At 39.8% G+C, this 14,156-nt stretch overlaps 1 protein-coding gene across 1 annotated transcript in view; it reads left to right on the forward strand.

Moving 5' to 3' along the window:
• Positions 1–10,012, forward strand: part of CC2D2B (coiled-coil and C2 domain containing 2B) — a 113,050-nt gene extending 103,038 nt beyond the window's left edge. Inside the window, exons 32-34 of the mRNA XM_074382672.1 lie at positions 2,770–2,828; positions 4,751–4,928; positions 9,157–10,012. Coding sequence (XP_074238773.1) covers positions 2,770–2,828; positions 4,751–4,928; positions 9,157–9,345 — 426 coding nt within the window. The 3' untranslated portion in view covers positions 9,346–10,012. The remainder of the gene's footprint in view (positions 1–2,769; positions 2,829–4,750; positions 4,929–9,156) is intronic.
• The last annotated feature ends 4,144 nt before the right edge of the window (positions 10,013–14,156 follow it).

A 14,156-nucleotide genomic window follows, 5' to 3' on the forward strand; every position in this document is an offset into this window, starting at 1 on the left:
TGTGATGTTAGGTGTAGATACTACAAGGAAAGAGACATGTCTCAGTGTTCTTGGTACTTGTATTCTAGAGGGAGAAACAGAAGGGAACAAGCAATTGCAGTATAGAGTGATGAATGCTGTTGCAGAACATATAATGGTGCTTTAGGGAGCACACAGCAGGAGGCCCTGAGGGATGGGGGAGTTGTAGGGGCTTCCTGGGAAAGAGTGATGAGAAGCATGAGTGAGGAAGGGTGAGCAGAAGCTGACCTAGATAAAAGTCAGGAATGAGAATGGTCCCGGCAGATAGCAGGAATAGTGAACAGAAGATCTGTAGTAGCAAGGAGATATCTGTCCAGGAGCTGAAAGGCCATGCTGGCCAATGCTGGGGTGAAGAGTCCTGGTGAGAGTTTGGGGCCTTTGTCCTCAGGGCAGTTAGAAGCCAGCATCTCCAAGGCAAGGGCAGCTGTGATCAAAATTGTGTTTGTAAAAGCCACTCTGACTTAGGGCTGAAACTAAAGCCTTCTGCCAAGTTGAATCTATAAATATAAAACTCATAGTTGTGTTTAACTTGTATCTCTATTGACTTCTTTCCTGTGGGTTCATGGCCTTCCATCTGCTGCCTTTCTTTTTCTTTCTTTTTTTTTTTTTGAGACGGAGTTTCACTCATTACCCAGGCTGGAGTGCAATGGCACAATCTCGGCTCACCGCAACCTCCGCCTCCTAGGTTCAAGCAATTCTCCTGCCTCAGCTCCCAAGTAGCTGGGACTACAGGCACGTGCCACCATGCCCAGCTAATTTTTGTATTTTTATTAGAGATGAGGTTTTACCATGTTGACCAGGATGGTCTCAATCTCTTGACCTCGTGATCCATCAGCGTCCCAAAGTGCTGGGATTATAGGTGTGAGCCACCGCGCCCGGCCTGCTGCCTTTCTATATACATCCCAGACTAAACCACTATCTAGAGTGAACACTATTACACACAATTGTCAACACAATTTGAATGTGTATGAGGAGAATGTGGGTACTCAGAACTGGTGTTAACAGGGAAATCCCCTTGGAGTTTTAAAGGATATGAGTTCCTAGAAAGAAAGAGGCCTCTTTCTTTGCAAGAAAAGGAAAGGACAAACACACCATAAACTTCTTAAGTCAGCATAAACCAGGCCTCTTTTTCAGGCCTGAAGGTGGCCTAACTAATCCAGAGGATTTGCCCAGTGCGGGGTAGACAGCCATTGGTGAAAGTAATCAGGGAATTCCGTCTAGCTGTCCCATGTGAGATAGCTGCTGGCTTCTGCAAAATGACACGAAGTCATCCTTCCCTTCCTCAGTATCTCCCGTCTCCCGCCATGCTGCACTGTGGGGCTCCTCCCTGGGCCTGGGACCATCTCTAATGCAGTGTTTCTCCACCATGGCAGATATCAGAGCCAGCAGGGGTACGGGAGGAGCTTGCTAAAATGCGGGTTACCTAGGCCTCCTCCCCAGTTTCTGATTCAGTAGATCTCTGGTGAGGGTCGAGAATTTGTGTTTCCAACAAGTTCCCAAATCTGAGGTTGCCAGTCTGGAGACCACACTTGGGAACCTAGAGACCTATCAAATGTTGCTTCCTTTTTACACAACCCTCATTCCACTCACGAGCGGGGAACATCTGTCCCTGTCCCTACAGCTGCCTCTTCCTCAGCTCAGGAATACCCAAAGTAAAAACTGTCTAAACCCAGTCCCTCACTCTTGTCCATGTGAGCCCTGCAAGGAGTTGAAGGCTCGGTTGGGAAGGAACTTGAGAAGTCCTTCTCTCCTCCCAGCAAATCCTGCCCAGGTAGCGAACTGGAAGAAACGTGGAATAGCACTATTCCAGGCAAAGGCTTGGAGACAGGGGAGGTTGAAATGGATTCTGTGTGTGTGTGTGTATGTGTGTGTGTGTGTGTGTGTGTGCGCACGCGCGCACGCATACAAAGAACTGGCTTCTTCCAGCTGAAAGAAACAAGTAATCAAAGAAGGAAGATGATCAACCATATTAGAATAATAATAATATTGGCTGGGCATGGTGGTTCATGCTTATAATCCCAGCACTTTGGGAGGCAGAGGCAGGCAGATTGCCTGAGCTCAGGAGTTTGAGACCAGCCTGAGCAACACAGTGAAACCCCGTCTCTACTAAAATACAAAAAATTAGCCAGGCATGGCAGCGTGTGCCTGTAGTTCCAGCTACTCGGGAGGCTGAGGCAGGAGAATTGCAAGAACCAAGGAGGCGGAGGATGCAGTGAGCCAAGGTCACGCCACTGTACTCCAGCCTGCGCAACAGAGTGAGACTCCATCTCAAAAACAAAAAAGAATAATAATAATGTCTGATTTTTGTTGAGCATTCCATATGTGCCAGGCTTTACGTGTATTTCTTTATTTTAAAATCTTCACAAGACCCTAGAGCAGTAGGCAGACTCAGAACAGAGAGGTTGAAGACTTAGCCAAGGTCACAGTGGAAGATACCAGTGCAGCTGCTAAAGATTATTTGGTAGAATCCATATAATGTCAAATGCTTGTTTGAAAAATGAATTGGGATGCCAGGTCTGTTTTACCCATGAAAAAATATCTTCTTTTGTAAATGCATCCCCTATCCCCTGCTGTGGTGAAGCAGTGTGAAAATCAAAGAAAATGTTATGGTCTGCATTGTACCTATGGAGTTGAGTGTTTCTGCCACAGAAGCCTGGTTTGTCTTCCTCCTTATTATAGCTGGCACTCCAGGAGTAACTGATGTAAATGTGGTCTCTAGAATCTTTCCTAACTTTTGGTTGTCTATTTCAGCCTGAAGAAATAATTTATTTTGAAACTGATAAAAGCATGGTAGAAGATCTAAGGAATAGGTACCGTGTTTCCCCCTAATCTCTTGTTGGGTAACCTTTCAGTCCTCTGATCCAGCCTTTCAAAATACCTGCTAGATTCAGCAACAGAATTGTGAAAAGGGGGATTATAATATTTCCAGCTGGCACAGTGGCTCACGCCTATAATCCCAATTTTTTGGGAAGCCAAGGTGGGAGGATCACTTGAGCCCAGGAGTTGGAGACCAGCCTGGGCAACATAGGGAAACCTCATCTCCACTAAAAAAAAAAAAAAAGAAAAAAGAAAAAAGAAAAAAAAATTAGCTGGGCATGTTGCCATATACCTGTAATCTCAGCGACTGAGAGGGAGAGGATTGCTTGAGCCTAGGAGTTTGAGGCTGCAATGAGGTATGATCACACCACACACAACTGCATTTTAGCCTGGGCAACAGAGTAAGGCCTTGGCAAAAACAAAAAAACAAAAACAAAACAGTTCTATTGAATCACCTGGCTCTTGGTACATGCATTGAAAAGTGGCCCCTCTGCCATCCAGGGCATTCCTTGACGGGGATAGACTAAATTATCTCTGGAAACATTGTGGGTCATGACTGGAAAGTTCTCAACATAGCTGCCTGTTGAGCCTATAGTAACAACAATGCAGTACCTTACACTTCTTGAAAGGACGTGAAGGCAAATGGCCCATGACACAAGGTCTGGTGAAAAACATCCCAGTTAGGCAGTATAAACAGCAGTACTGCCACTACTAGACACTCCCAGCCTCCAAAGCACATACATATAAGTGCCTGAGGCCCAAAGAGTCACAGGCTTTGCAGCAGGGCCCACTCTCAGGCCATGTGTGTCAGATGCTTCTGGATCTGACTGCCTCCAGTGGCTCATACTCACACAGCAGGCTGGCATGGAAGCCACTATCAACCAAGCAGCAAAGAGCATGACCAAGGCAGTTTTGCCACTCCCTTTCTCAATAGCACACATCTCCTCCCAACCCCCCACCCTGTCATTCCTACTCCTCATTTCTCAGTTCTTAACAAAAAAAGAAAGAAATGCAATAAGGAAATGGTTCCCAACTGGTTTTCATCAGAATCGCGTATAGAACTATTTAAAAATACAAGTGTCAGCATCCCTGGATCAATATCTGGAGCTGAAACATTTTGATAAGGCCCTACAGTTGATTCTGATGCACAGCCACTGTTGAGACCCTCTACAAACTCCAAACTACTTAGTTTCACTATAAACTCAGCTAAGAAGAGACCTCCAGCACCTTCTTAAATAACACACACTGCAATTAGAGAATCAATGCCACAAAATCATCCTGTACAGAGATGCTTTTCAGGAGAGCCCCATCAACCAACCCATACTGTGCCCCCTCCCTCCTCCCTGGTATATTCATCCCCAGGCACTGTTTTAGGGGCTGGATATGTATGGGTAAAAATCCCTTTCCTTATGGAGCTTACATTCAAGTAGGGGGAAGCTGATCACCAAACTTACCAGTCCAATGCCTTGTTTCCTCCCAACTCTGCTTGCTAAATTAACTCATCTAATAATCCCATCCCTGGCAACATCATCCCAGACCAGATGTCTGGATTTTCATAAGGGCAGTTTCTTGGAAACAATGTCCAAGTCAAGGGAGGGTCTTGAAGAGTAGGAATGTCAACCCAATAATCAGATGGTAAGTGTTGTCAAATCATATCCAGTAGGCAGCTGCTGGGTTAATTAGAGAGTTAATTGCTGGCTATCCCCAAGAGACTTCTTGCCTTCCCAAGCCCAGTAAGAGCCTGCCTCTCCCCAGCTTCATTAATGTGAATGGTGGCAGACATCTCTAGCTATAGAGGTCTGATTTCCTCCTAAGTCCAAATATTCATTCTCAGAGTTGAATAGAAGTTACAAAAGTCTTACTACATTTACTAAATGAGTTATAAGTTGTCATAAAATTAGCTTTGCATTCTTAGGATCGAAAGGACTCTGAAGAGTAAAGTGATGGAATGGCGACCTAAACACCCAACACGTTGGAATCGACAATGTACTTTGATTTTGCGACAGATCCTTCCTAAGCTGGAACTTGGCATAGGAAGCTTTGTTTCTTCTGAAGGAGATAATGAATTTGAAAGAATACTACAATTTTATTGGGTTTGTATATGATTTAATGCATTAATGGCATTTGTTTTATATATGTTGTTAATTGCTAAATAATGGCAATCTTAAATATTTCTGAAATGCTTTTATCTTCATCCTGAAAGATAGATACTATAGCATAAAAATATACTTATTGAAGAATCAATATTGTTAAAATGTCCAAACTACCCAGAGCAACCTACAGATTCAATGCAATCCCTATTAAAATACTAACGACATTATTCACAGAAATAAAAAAGCCAATCCTAAAATGTTTATGGAACCACAAAAGATGCAGAATAGTCAAAGCTATCCTGAACAAAAAAACACAAAACTGAATCACATTACTGACTCCAAATTATACTATAGCGCTATAGTAACCAAAACAGCATGGTTCTGGCATAAAAATAGACGCATAGACCAATGGAACAGAATAGACAACCCAGATACAAATCCACACACCTAAGTGAACTCATTTTCAACAAAGACAATAAATTATACTGGGGAAACTGGATATTCATATGCAGAATGAAAGTAGGCTCCCATCTCTCACCTTACATAAAAAGCAAATCACACAGGACTAAAGAGTTTATCTAAGGCCTCAAACTATGAAATTGCTGCAAGAAAACATTGGGGAAAGCCTCCAGGACATTGGTCTGGGCAAAAATTTCTTGAGTAATACCCCACAAGCACAGGCAACCAAATAAAAAATGGACAGATGGGATGACATCAAGTTAAAAACCTTCTGCATGGCAAAGGAAGCAATCAACAAAGTGAAAAGACTGAGAGAAAATATTTGCAAACTACCAATCTGATAAGGGATTAATAACCAGAATATATAAGGGACCCAAACAACTGTAAGGAAAAAATATGATAATCTGATTTTTAAAATGGGCAAAATACTTGAATAGACATTTCTCATAAGAAGACATACAAATGACAAAAAGGCATATAAAAAGGTGCTCAACCTTATTGATCATCAGAGAAATGCAAATCAAAGCTAAATGAAATATCTCACCTCAATTAAAATGATTTTTATTCAAAAGACAGACAACAAATGCTAGAAAGGATATAGAGAAAAGGAAACCTTCGTATACTGTTGTTGGGAATGCAAATTAGTACAACCACCATGGAGAATATTTTGGAGGTTCCTCAAAAAATTAATTTAGAGGTTCCTCATACTATAGGATCCAGCAATCCCACTGCTGGGTATATGCCCAAAAGAAAGGACATCAGTGTATTGAAGACATGCCTGCACTCCCATGTTTTTTGCAACACTGTTCACAACAGCCAAGATTTGCAAGCAAGCTAAGTGTCCATCAGTAGATGAACAGATAAGGATAAATGTTCATCAGTAGATGAACGGATAAGGAAAATGTGGTGGATATACACAAATGAGTACTATTAAGACATAGAAAGAATGAGAGTCTGTCATTTGCATCAGCATGGATGGAACTGGAGGTCATTACTTTAAGTGAAATTAGATAGGCACAGAAAAACAAGCATCACGTGTTCTCACTCATTTGTGGGATCTAAAAGTCAAAACAATTGAACTCATGGAGCTAGAGAGTAAAAGCTTACCAGAGGCTGGGAAGGGGAGTAGGGGATTCGGAGGGAGGTGGGGATGAGTAATGGATACAAAAAATAGTTAGAAACAATGAATAAGACCTAGTATTTGATAGCACAACAGGGTAACTATAGTCAATCATAATTTAATTGTACATTTAAAAGTAACTAAAAGAGTATAATTGAATTGTTTACAACACAAAGGTTAAATGCTTGGGGGGAAGGATAGCTGTGACTATTATGCATTGCATCATTGCATGTCCATATCAAAATATCTTCTCCTGTACGCCATATATATACATATATATCTACTATATATTTACTATGTGCTCACAAAAATTAAAAATTAAAAAAATATGTTTACTTAGAAACCAAGAAACTTCAAATGTATTGAAGAATTACTACTAGGACCATATTGCATGGCATTAACTTGGAAACAGTTATATGTTTTATGATGCATAAACTACAGACTTTGCAAAGAGATGTCCGAAAGGAAACCACTCTGCAACTAAGAAATTTAAAAAAATTATCTCTAATAATAGAGTCAATTCCTTGTTATTGGTTCTGGGCAAGAGGACTCCAGGCAAGCTTCAATATCTTCTACATGCAAATTACAGTGGTCCCTTGGTATCATTAGGAGATTTGTCCCCAAGACCCCCACAACTACCACAATGCAGAGATGCTCAAGTCCCTTATACAAAATGGCATAGTCTTTGCATATAATCCATGTACATCCTCCTGTATACTTAAGTCACCTCTAGATTACTGATAATACCTCACACAATAGTTAGGTATTGTAAGTAATAATTATAGTTATACTATATTGTTTTCTATTTGTAGTATTTTTTATTGTTTTGTTTTTTGTGATGAAGTCTCACTCTGTCACCCAGGCTGGAGTATAGTGGTGTGATCATAGTTCACTGTAACTTCAAATTCCTGTGCTGAAGCAATTCTCCTGCTTCAGCCTCCTGAGTAGCTGGGGCTACAGTTACTTGTCAGCATGCCTGGCTAATTTTTAAAATCTTTTTGTAAAGATGGGTTTTCATGATATTGCCAGACTGGTCTTGAAGTGCTGGGATTACAGGCATGAGCCACCGTGCCCAGCCTATTTTGTATTTTTTTCTGCATATTTTCAATTTGTGGTTGGTTGAATCCTCAAATGTGAAACTCACAGATATGAGGGACCAACTGTACTTCCAAATTTATACATTCAGCCTGGACCTTTCTTCTGACCCCACCACTCTCTTATATATTTACCAGGCCATTGACATCTTCTTGGATGGTAAAAAGACATCTCTAACTCAGCAAGTCCATAAACAAACATGGTGGGCATCTGCTATATTGTTAGGGTCCTCCTTTCCTTCTCCTACTCTACCCCAAACTCTGGGTATCCTTTCACCTCTTCTTCCCTATAAACTGGCCCAGTGGGTTTTTGAAAAACTCAGTCTCCCAAGAGTGAGACTCCTTCCCCCTTACCATGCAATAGACTAGAAGGTAGACAGCTTCTATTCTAGGGAACTCTCTAAGATGAAGTAAGGAATCTATTGGAAGTTGAGTACTTAGGTGGGCAGGAGAGACCTACAGGCACTATTCACTCATGAATGGGGGGAGGAAGTTGTTTTTGCTTTGCTTTGCTTTATTTTAAAGCTTATAAACAACAAAAATATATTTATTGTGGTTCTGGAGGCTGGGAACTCCCAAGATCAAAGTGCTAGCAGAAAAAGGGCTCTTGTACATATAATACATCTTCTTGCTATTTCCTCATATGATAAAAGAAGCAAGGCATTTTTTGTTTTGTTTTTCTTTACACTCTCTACTCCATTAGAAAACAGGAATTAAAAAAAGTTATTTTGTCATTTTCTTGATGATTATGTGAGCTAATACTAACCATGGCACCCAAAACCTAGTAAGTATTTAGTATATGCTATTTTTTCTCTTCCATGTGCCAGGCACATAGAAGGGTATGTACTGGGTACTGGAGTTATAATAGTACACAAGACAGATAAAATCTTGTGCATCTGCAGAGATTATAGGTTAGAGAGAGTGACCAGAAAACAGGTAACTGCAATATATTTTATTAAGTAAGTTCAGGGAAGGACAGCGTGCTCAACAACCACATGGGAAGAGCATGTGAACAGATTTAAGGATCAGGAAAATCCTCCTGAGTTAAGCAATTACAGTGTGAAATGTTTATGGTTGTCACCTATGTATTATTAAATAGGTAATTTTTCCATGGAACCATGCTCCACAATCCTTTAATCCCATCACAGAGTAATTGCTTAGTAAACATAAACTGAATTGATGTTGAATATGTTGTTCCAAAATTCTCACTTAAATCCCTCATATGTAGAACCAAGTAATTTTCTCACCAGCAGTTTGCTATCTAGAAAGTTTGTGGAATGTTAAATGTGCAGACTTTGGAATCAGACCTGGTTGTGCTCATCTCTATCTGTAGAGTAGGGATTATAACAATACCTACCTCATAGGGCTGTTTAAAGATTAAATACATATGTGAAGCATTTAGCTGTACCCAGAGCATAATTCAGCACCCACAGACAACTATTATACTATTTTATGTGTCCTATTTCTTTGAGGCTTTTATGATCTTTTTGTATGCAGAAATTCCAGATTACCCAGTTGTAATGTGGGTTTATGTGCTGTTCTGTCTTTGATCTAGGTCACGGGATTTCCCATCCAGATGCCATACACTGATGTACAGTCAGTTATTGATGCTGTTTATCAAACCGGAATTAATTCTGTTGAATTTCCCCAGACAGAATTTGCTTTAGCTGTATACATTCACCCATACCCAAACAACATATTATCTGTGTGGGTCTATTTGGCTTCCTTAGTTCAATATCAGTGAAAAGGAAGCAGAGCAAAGTAAAAGATTATACTATGGGCCTCTAGTACCAACAAAAACTTCTCTGGTACCTTGAGATTTTGCTGTTTATTCTCAAGTCCAGCCAAGTGCTGGGCCCAATTTTGTATTCACTTACAGAATTGGGCACTATGGAGACTCGCACCCCTGAGTGAGTGTTTGAGGAGGAGTCTAGATGAACTTCTCACCAGAGACTTCGCCTTCTCATCAGAGGAAGACCTTTGGGTAGTCTGGCTGTCTTAGGTCACTGTCTGCAGTAGGTCTTAGTCTGGGAAAGAAGCAATTTTGGACTCTTCTCCTAAGACCAATGTTTCTCAGGTTGTAGAACTCATATCACCTCTGTCAGAATCATCTGGAGAGCTTTGTTGAAAATGTAGATTACTAGATCCTACTCAAGACAGACTGAATCAGCACCTGTGGGAGTAAAGCTACAGAACCTGCATTATTTTCAGCAAACTCCCCAGATAATTCTGATACACTGAGATGAAGTAGAACTCAGCTTTAAAGAATGTTGTTATTGCTAACCTAAGGCTGGTACATTTGATGCTTGTTCTGATACAATTCCAGATGGAAATTGCTCAAGTGGAAAACTAAGGTCATTGCCTCTCATGGATAAAATGTTATTTCACTGGTAAAAAAAAAAAAAAAAAAAAAAAAATCCACCATGTTGGGCTGATGTTGGCTTCTGGAAGCTTTTCAAAAGCTTGCACTTGGATGCTACTGACATGAAATTTTTACAGCTCCAAGTATTTGGAAGGAACTCCCAATAAACTGTCTAACCTAATTTCTCCCAATTCCATGAAGAAGGAAATGGTCTTGGCAAATCTTAGGACTCCTTTTCTCCTTAGTGAGAAGCTCCCCCCTCTGCCTCTGGCACTTTTTGCTGATGGTGATGTTCATCTTGGACCAAGCTTGAGATTACTAGAAGAGGCAAAGTAGAGACATAGGTGAAGGAATGTTTTTTTTCCTCCAAGGTTAAAACTAACTGTATGTGTCTTGTGGAATGCATAAGAAAACTGACCAAAACTGTTACTATTATTTGAATGTTTTTGTTTAAATTTAATGTAAAGTTTTATTATTAAACAAGTCTCTCACTAATGCTGATGGAAAGATGAGGATGCCAAAGACAGGCTGAATTCATGCAATTCATTTATGTACAGCTTTGAATATTTACACAGCTATTTTATTAGTTGTTCACAGTTTTTAGAATTGATAGGCTACTTATGAGTAAGGTAGCAAGTGTTCACAGGAAAGCATGGAGGACCTTTCTATATTGTATGCTTTTTACATGTGTGTTACTTTTTCAATTAATTTTTTTTCCTAAAAATCATGAAATTATCTGCAATGAATCATTTTGTTCATTAAAATGTTTTAAAAATGCATGATTTTAAGTGGAATGTAAAATTGTAAAGTTATTTATATCATTCCGTAAATAATTACAGGGCATTCATTACATGCCAGATAGTGTGTGTTATCTATTTAATAATGTGCTAGAGCACAGCAGTGAAAAGACAAAGACTACTGGTGGGAGGCTTACATTCTTAAAGGAGAAACAAACCACAGCAAGTCAGTCAAAAGATTTCAGGGTATGATGAGTGCTGTAAAGGAAACAAATAGGATGGAATGATAGAGAAGGACTCTGGGAATGAAGGGTGTAAGCAGAGCAGTCAAGGAAGGCCTCTTTAAGGAGATCATGTTTAAGCTGATTTTTAAAAAATGATTTAACATTAGAATTACATTCAGTTGCATGTAACAGAAACCTAACCACAGTAGCTTAACCAAATAGGAATTGTTTTCCACATATCTGCAAGTCCAGAGGAGGCAGTCCAAGTCTGGTGCAGTGGCTCCGTGATGTCAGAGGTATACTAACTTCATCCAACTGACTTGCCATCTCTAAAGAGACTTCTGGCTGAGTACGGTGGCTCATGCCTATAATCCCAGCACTTTGGGAGGTGGAGGCGGGCAGATCACCTGAGATCGGGAGTTCTGAGACCAGCCTGACCAACATGGAGAAACCCTGTCTCTACTAAAAATACAAAATTAGCCATGGGTGGTGGCACATGCCTGTAGTCCTAGCTACTCAGAAGGCTGAGGCAGGAGAACTGCTTGAACCCGGGAGGCAGAAGTTGTGGTGAGCTGAGATCACACCATTGCACTCCAGCCTGGGCAACAAGAGCAAAACTCCATCTCAAAAAATAAAGAAAGAAAGAAAACGAAAAGTAAAAGAAACTTCTATCTGCTAGCCCAGTGACTTTCAAATTTCAGCAGGTATACAAATCACCTGAAGGGCTTGTTGAAGATTGCTGGGCCCCATCCCCAGGGTTTCTGATTCAGTGGGTCTGGGAGGATGCCTCATAATTTGCCTGTTTAAGTTCCCCGGTGATGCTGAGACAGCTCATCTGGGGAGCACACTTTGAGAACCTCAGCTCTACCTTTACAACCATTTTCATGGCTTAACAATGCAGAAAAGGAAGGGGAAGACAGCAGATGCCAATTCGTTTGATTCTTTTAAGAAAGCTGGGAGGCTGAGGCAGGGGAATTGCTTGAATCCAGGAGGCGGAGGTTGTGTTGAGCCGAGATCACGCCATTGCACTCCAGCCTGGGTAACAAGAGTGAAACTCTGTCTCAAAAAAAAAAAAAAAAAAAAAAGAAGAAGAAAGCTTCCCAAGAACCCATGCCATGCCAGTAACTTCTACTTAATATCCCTTTGGCCTGAACTGTATCACTCCTAGCCATAAGGGAGACGAGATCAAGTATTTTAAATGGACATAATGCACTCCCAACTAAAATCAGTATCCTATTGGTAAGGAAGAAGGAGAGGGTGACCACTGGGTAGGTAAATCACAGAATCTGCCACAGATGAGAGGGAGCCAGACATGCAAAGACCAGTGGCAAAAAGCATTTGAGGTAGAAGAAACTGCAACTGTGAAGTCCTTCTGTCCAGAAAGAGACTTGCCTGGGGAGGGGAGAGTAGTAACACTTAAGTCTGGAGAGGTAGATAGGACCAAATCACTTAGGTCTTGGTAAAGGGTTTGCATTTTATTTAACAGTGCAATAGGAAATCATTGAAAATTTTTAAGCAACTGAATAAATTTTTACATTTGATATTACTATAAAACTATTTTTTAGAGGTACTCATATATAAGTCCACAAATATTATGTTGTTTGAAATGGAAGTTTTATTTTTCTTTCCTTATTTTGCTTGGGTTCCTATCCACTGCTCTCCCCTCCCCAACCCATATTGTTCACTTCTTCTACCTTCTTACCAACCATGTTGTATGTATGCTTTCACTTCACCAACATTCTCAAGTATTCGTATGCCAACACACACACACATATGCACGTATATGCATCTGTTACTGTCTTAGAAAAATGAGATCACATAATGTATGTTTTTCTCTGTATTACTTTTTTCTTCAAAAATAGTAAAACGCCTCCAAGTGAACTAACTATTCATGTTTCCTAAAGGATGCATAACATTCTACAGTGTGTGCAGGACCACTGCATACACTTAAGGAATTTATGTACCACATGACTCAAAGGTGTATGTGCAAGGACCCCTAGAGTTGTGTGGTATGTAGCAACCTTGGTTGTAAATGCTATTTGTTGCAGTTTATTCAACGATTCCCTTACTCATGGGAATTTCTTTTGGTCCACTTTGTTGACATGTTGTTTATTTTTCCTATATCCTTGCTACTTTTCTGTCTATGAGTTCTATTACTGAAAGAGGAGTGTTGAAGTTGCCAACTGTAATTATGAGTTTATGTGTTTCTTCCTTTTCTTCTTTTGAGAAGGAATCTCACTCTGTCACTCAGTCTGGAGTGCAGTGGCACAGTCTCGGTTCACTGCAACCTCCACCTCCCTGGTTCAAGCAATTCTCCTGTCTCAGCCTCCTGAGTAGCTGGCATTACAGGCACCTGCCACCATGCCCAGCTAATCTTTGTACTTTTAGCAGAGACGAGGTTTTGCCATGTTGGCCAGGGAGTTTATCTATTTCTTCTTTCAGTTTTGTTAGTTTTTGCTTCATGTATTTTAACTTCTATTGTTAGATGCACACACATTTAGGATTTATGTCTTCTTAATGAATTAACCCTTTTATCATTATGCAGTGTCCCTCTTTAGTCTTAGTAATTTTCTTTGCTCTGAATTCTGTTTTGTCTAATGTTAATGTAGCCACTCCAGGTTTCTTTTAATTAGGGTTTATGTGATACATATTTTTTCATTTTTTAACATAACCTATATAATTATATTTGAAACGAGTTTCTTTTAGACAGCATATACCTGGGTTATGGTATTTTTTATACCTTCTGATAATCTCTTTTTTAATTGGTATGTTTAGATAATTTACACTTAATGTAATTATTGGTATGTTTGGACTTAGGTCTGTCATTTCATTATTTGTATTTCATTTGCTTTCTCTGTTTCAGTTCCACTGTTTCCTCTTTCCTGCTTTCTCAAGTTATTTGAACATTTCTTATTATTTCATTTTGAATGTATCTATTATATTTTTAACTATACATTTTTGTATATATTTTTTAAAGTTTTTCTAGGGATTATTCTAATATACAGTTAACTTTTCACAGCCTACACAGAATCTACTTTTTACCACTTTAAGTGGACTATATAAATCTTTCCACATATAGATTCTTTTGTTCTTTTGCCTTGATGGTATAATTCTCTAATATATTGTATCTGTTGAAGTATATGTTGCAAACAATAGAAGACAATGCTCAGATTTTTTGCTTTTAACCATTAAATGTATTTTAAAGAATTCAAGTGGAGAAGAACATTTACGC

Source organism: Saimiri boliviensis, chromosome 12, assembly GCF_048565385.1.
Source record: "Saimiri boliviensis isolate mSaiBol1 chromosome 12, mSaiBol1.pri, whole genome shotgun sequence".
NCBI classification, from domain to species: Eukaryota; Metazoa; Chordata; class Mammalia; order Primates; family Cebidae; genus Saimiri; species Saimiri boliviensis.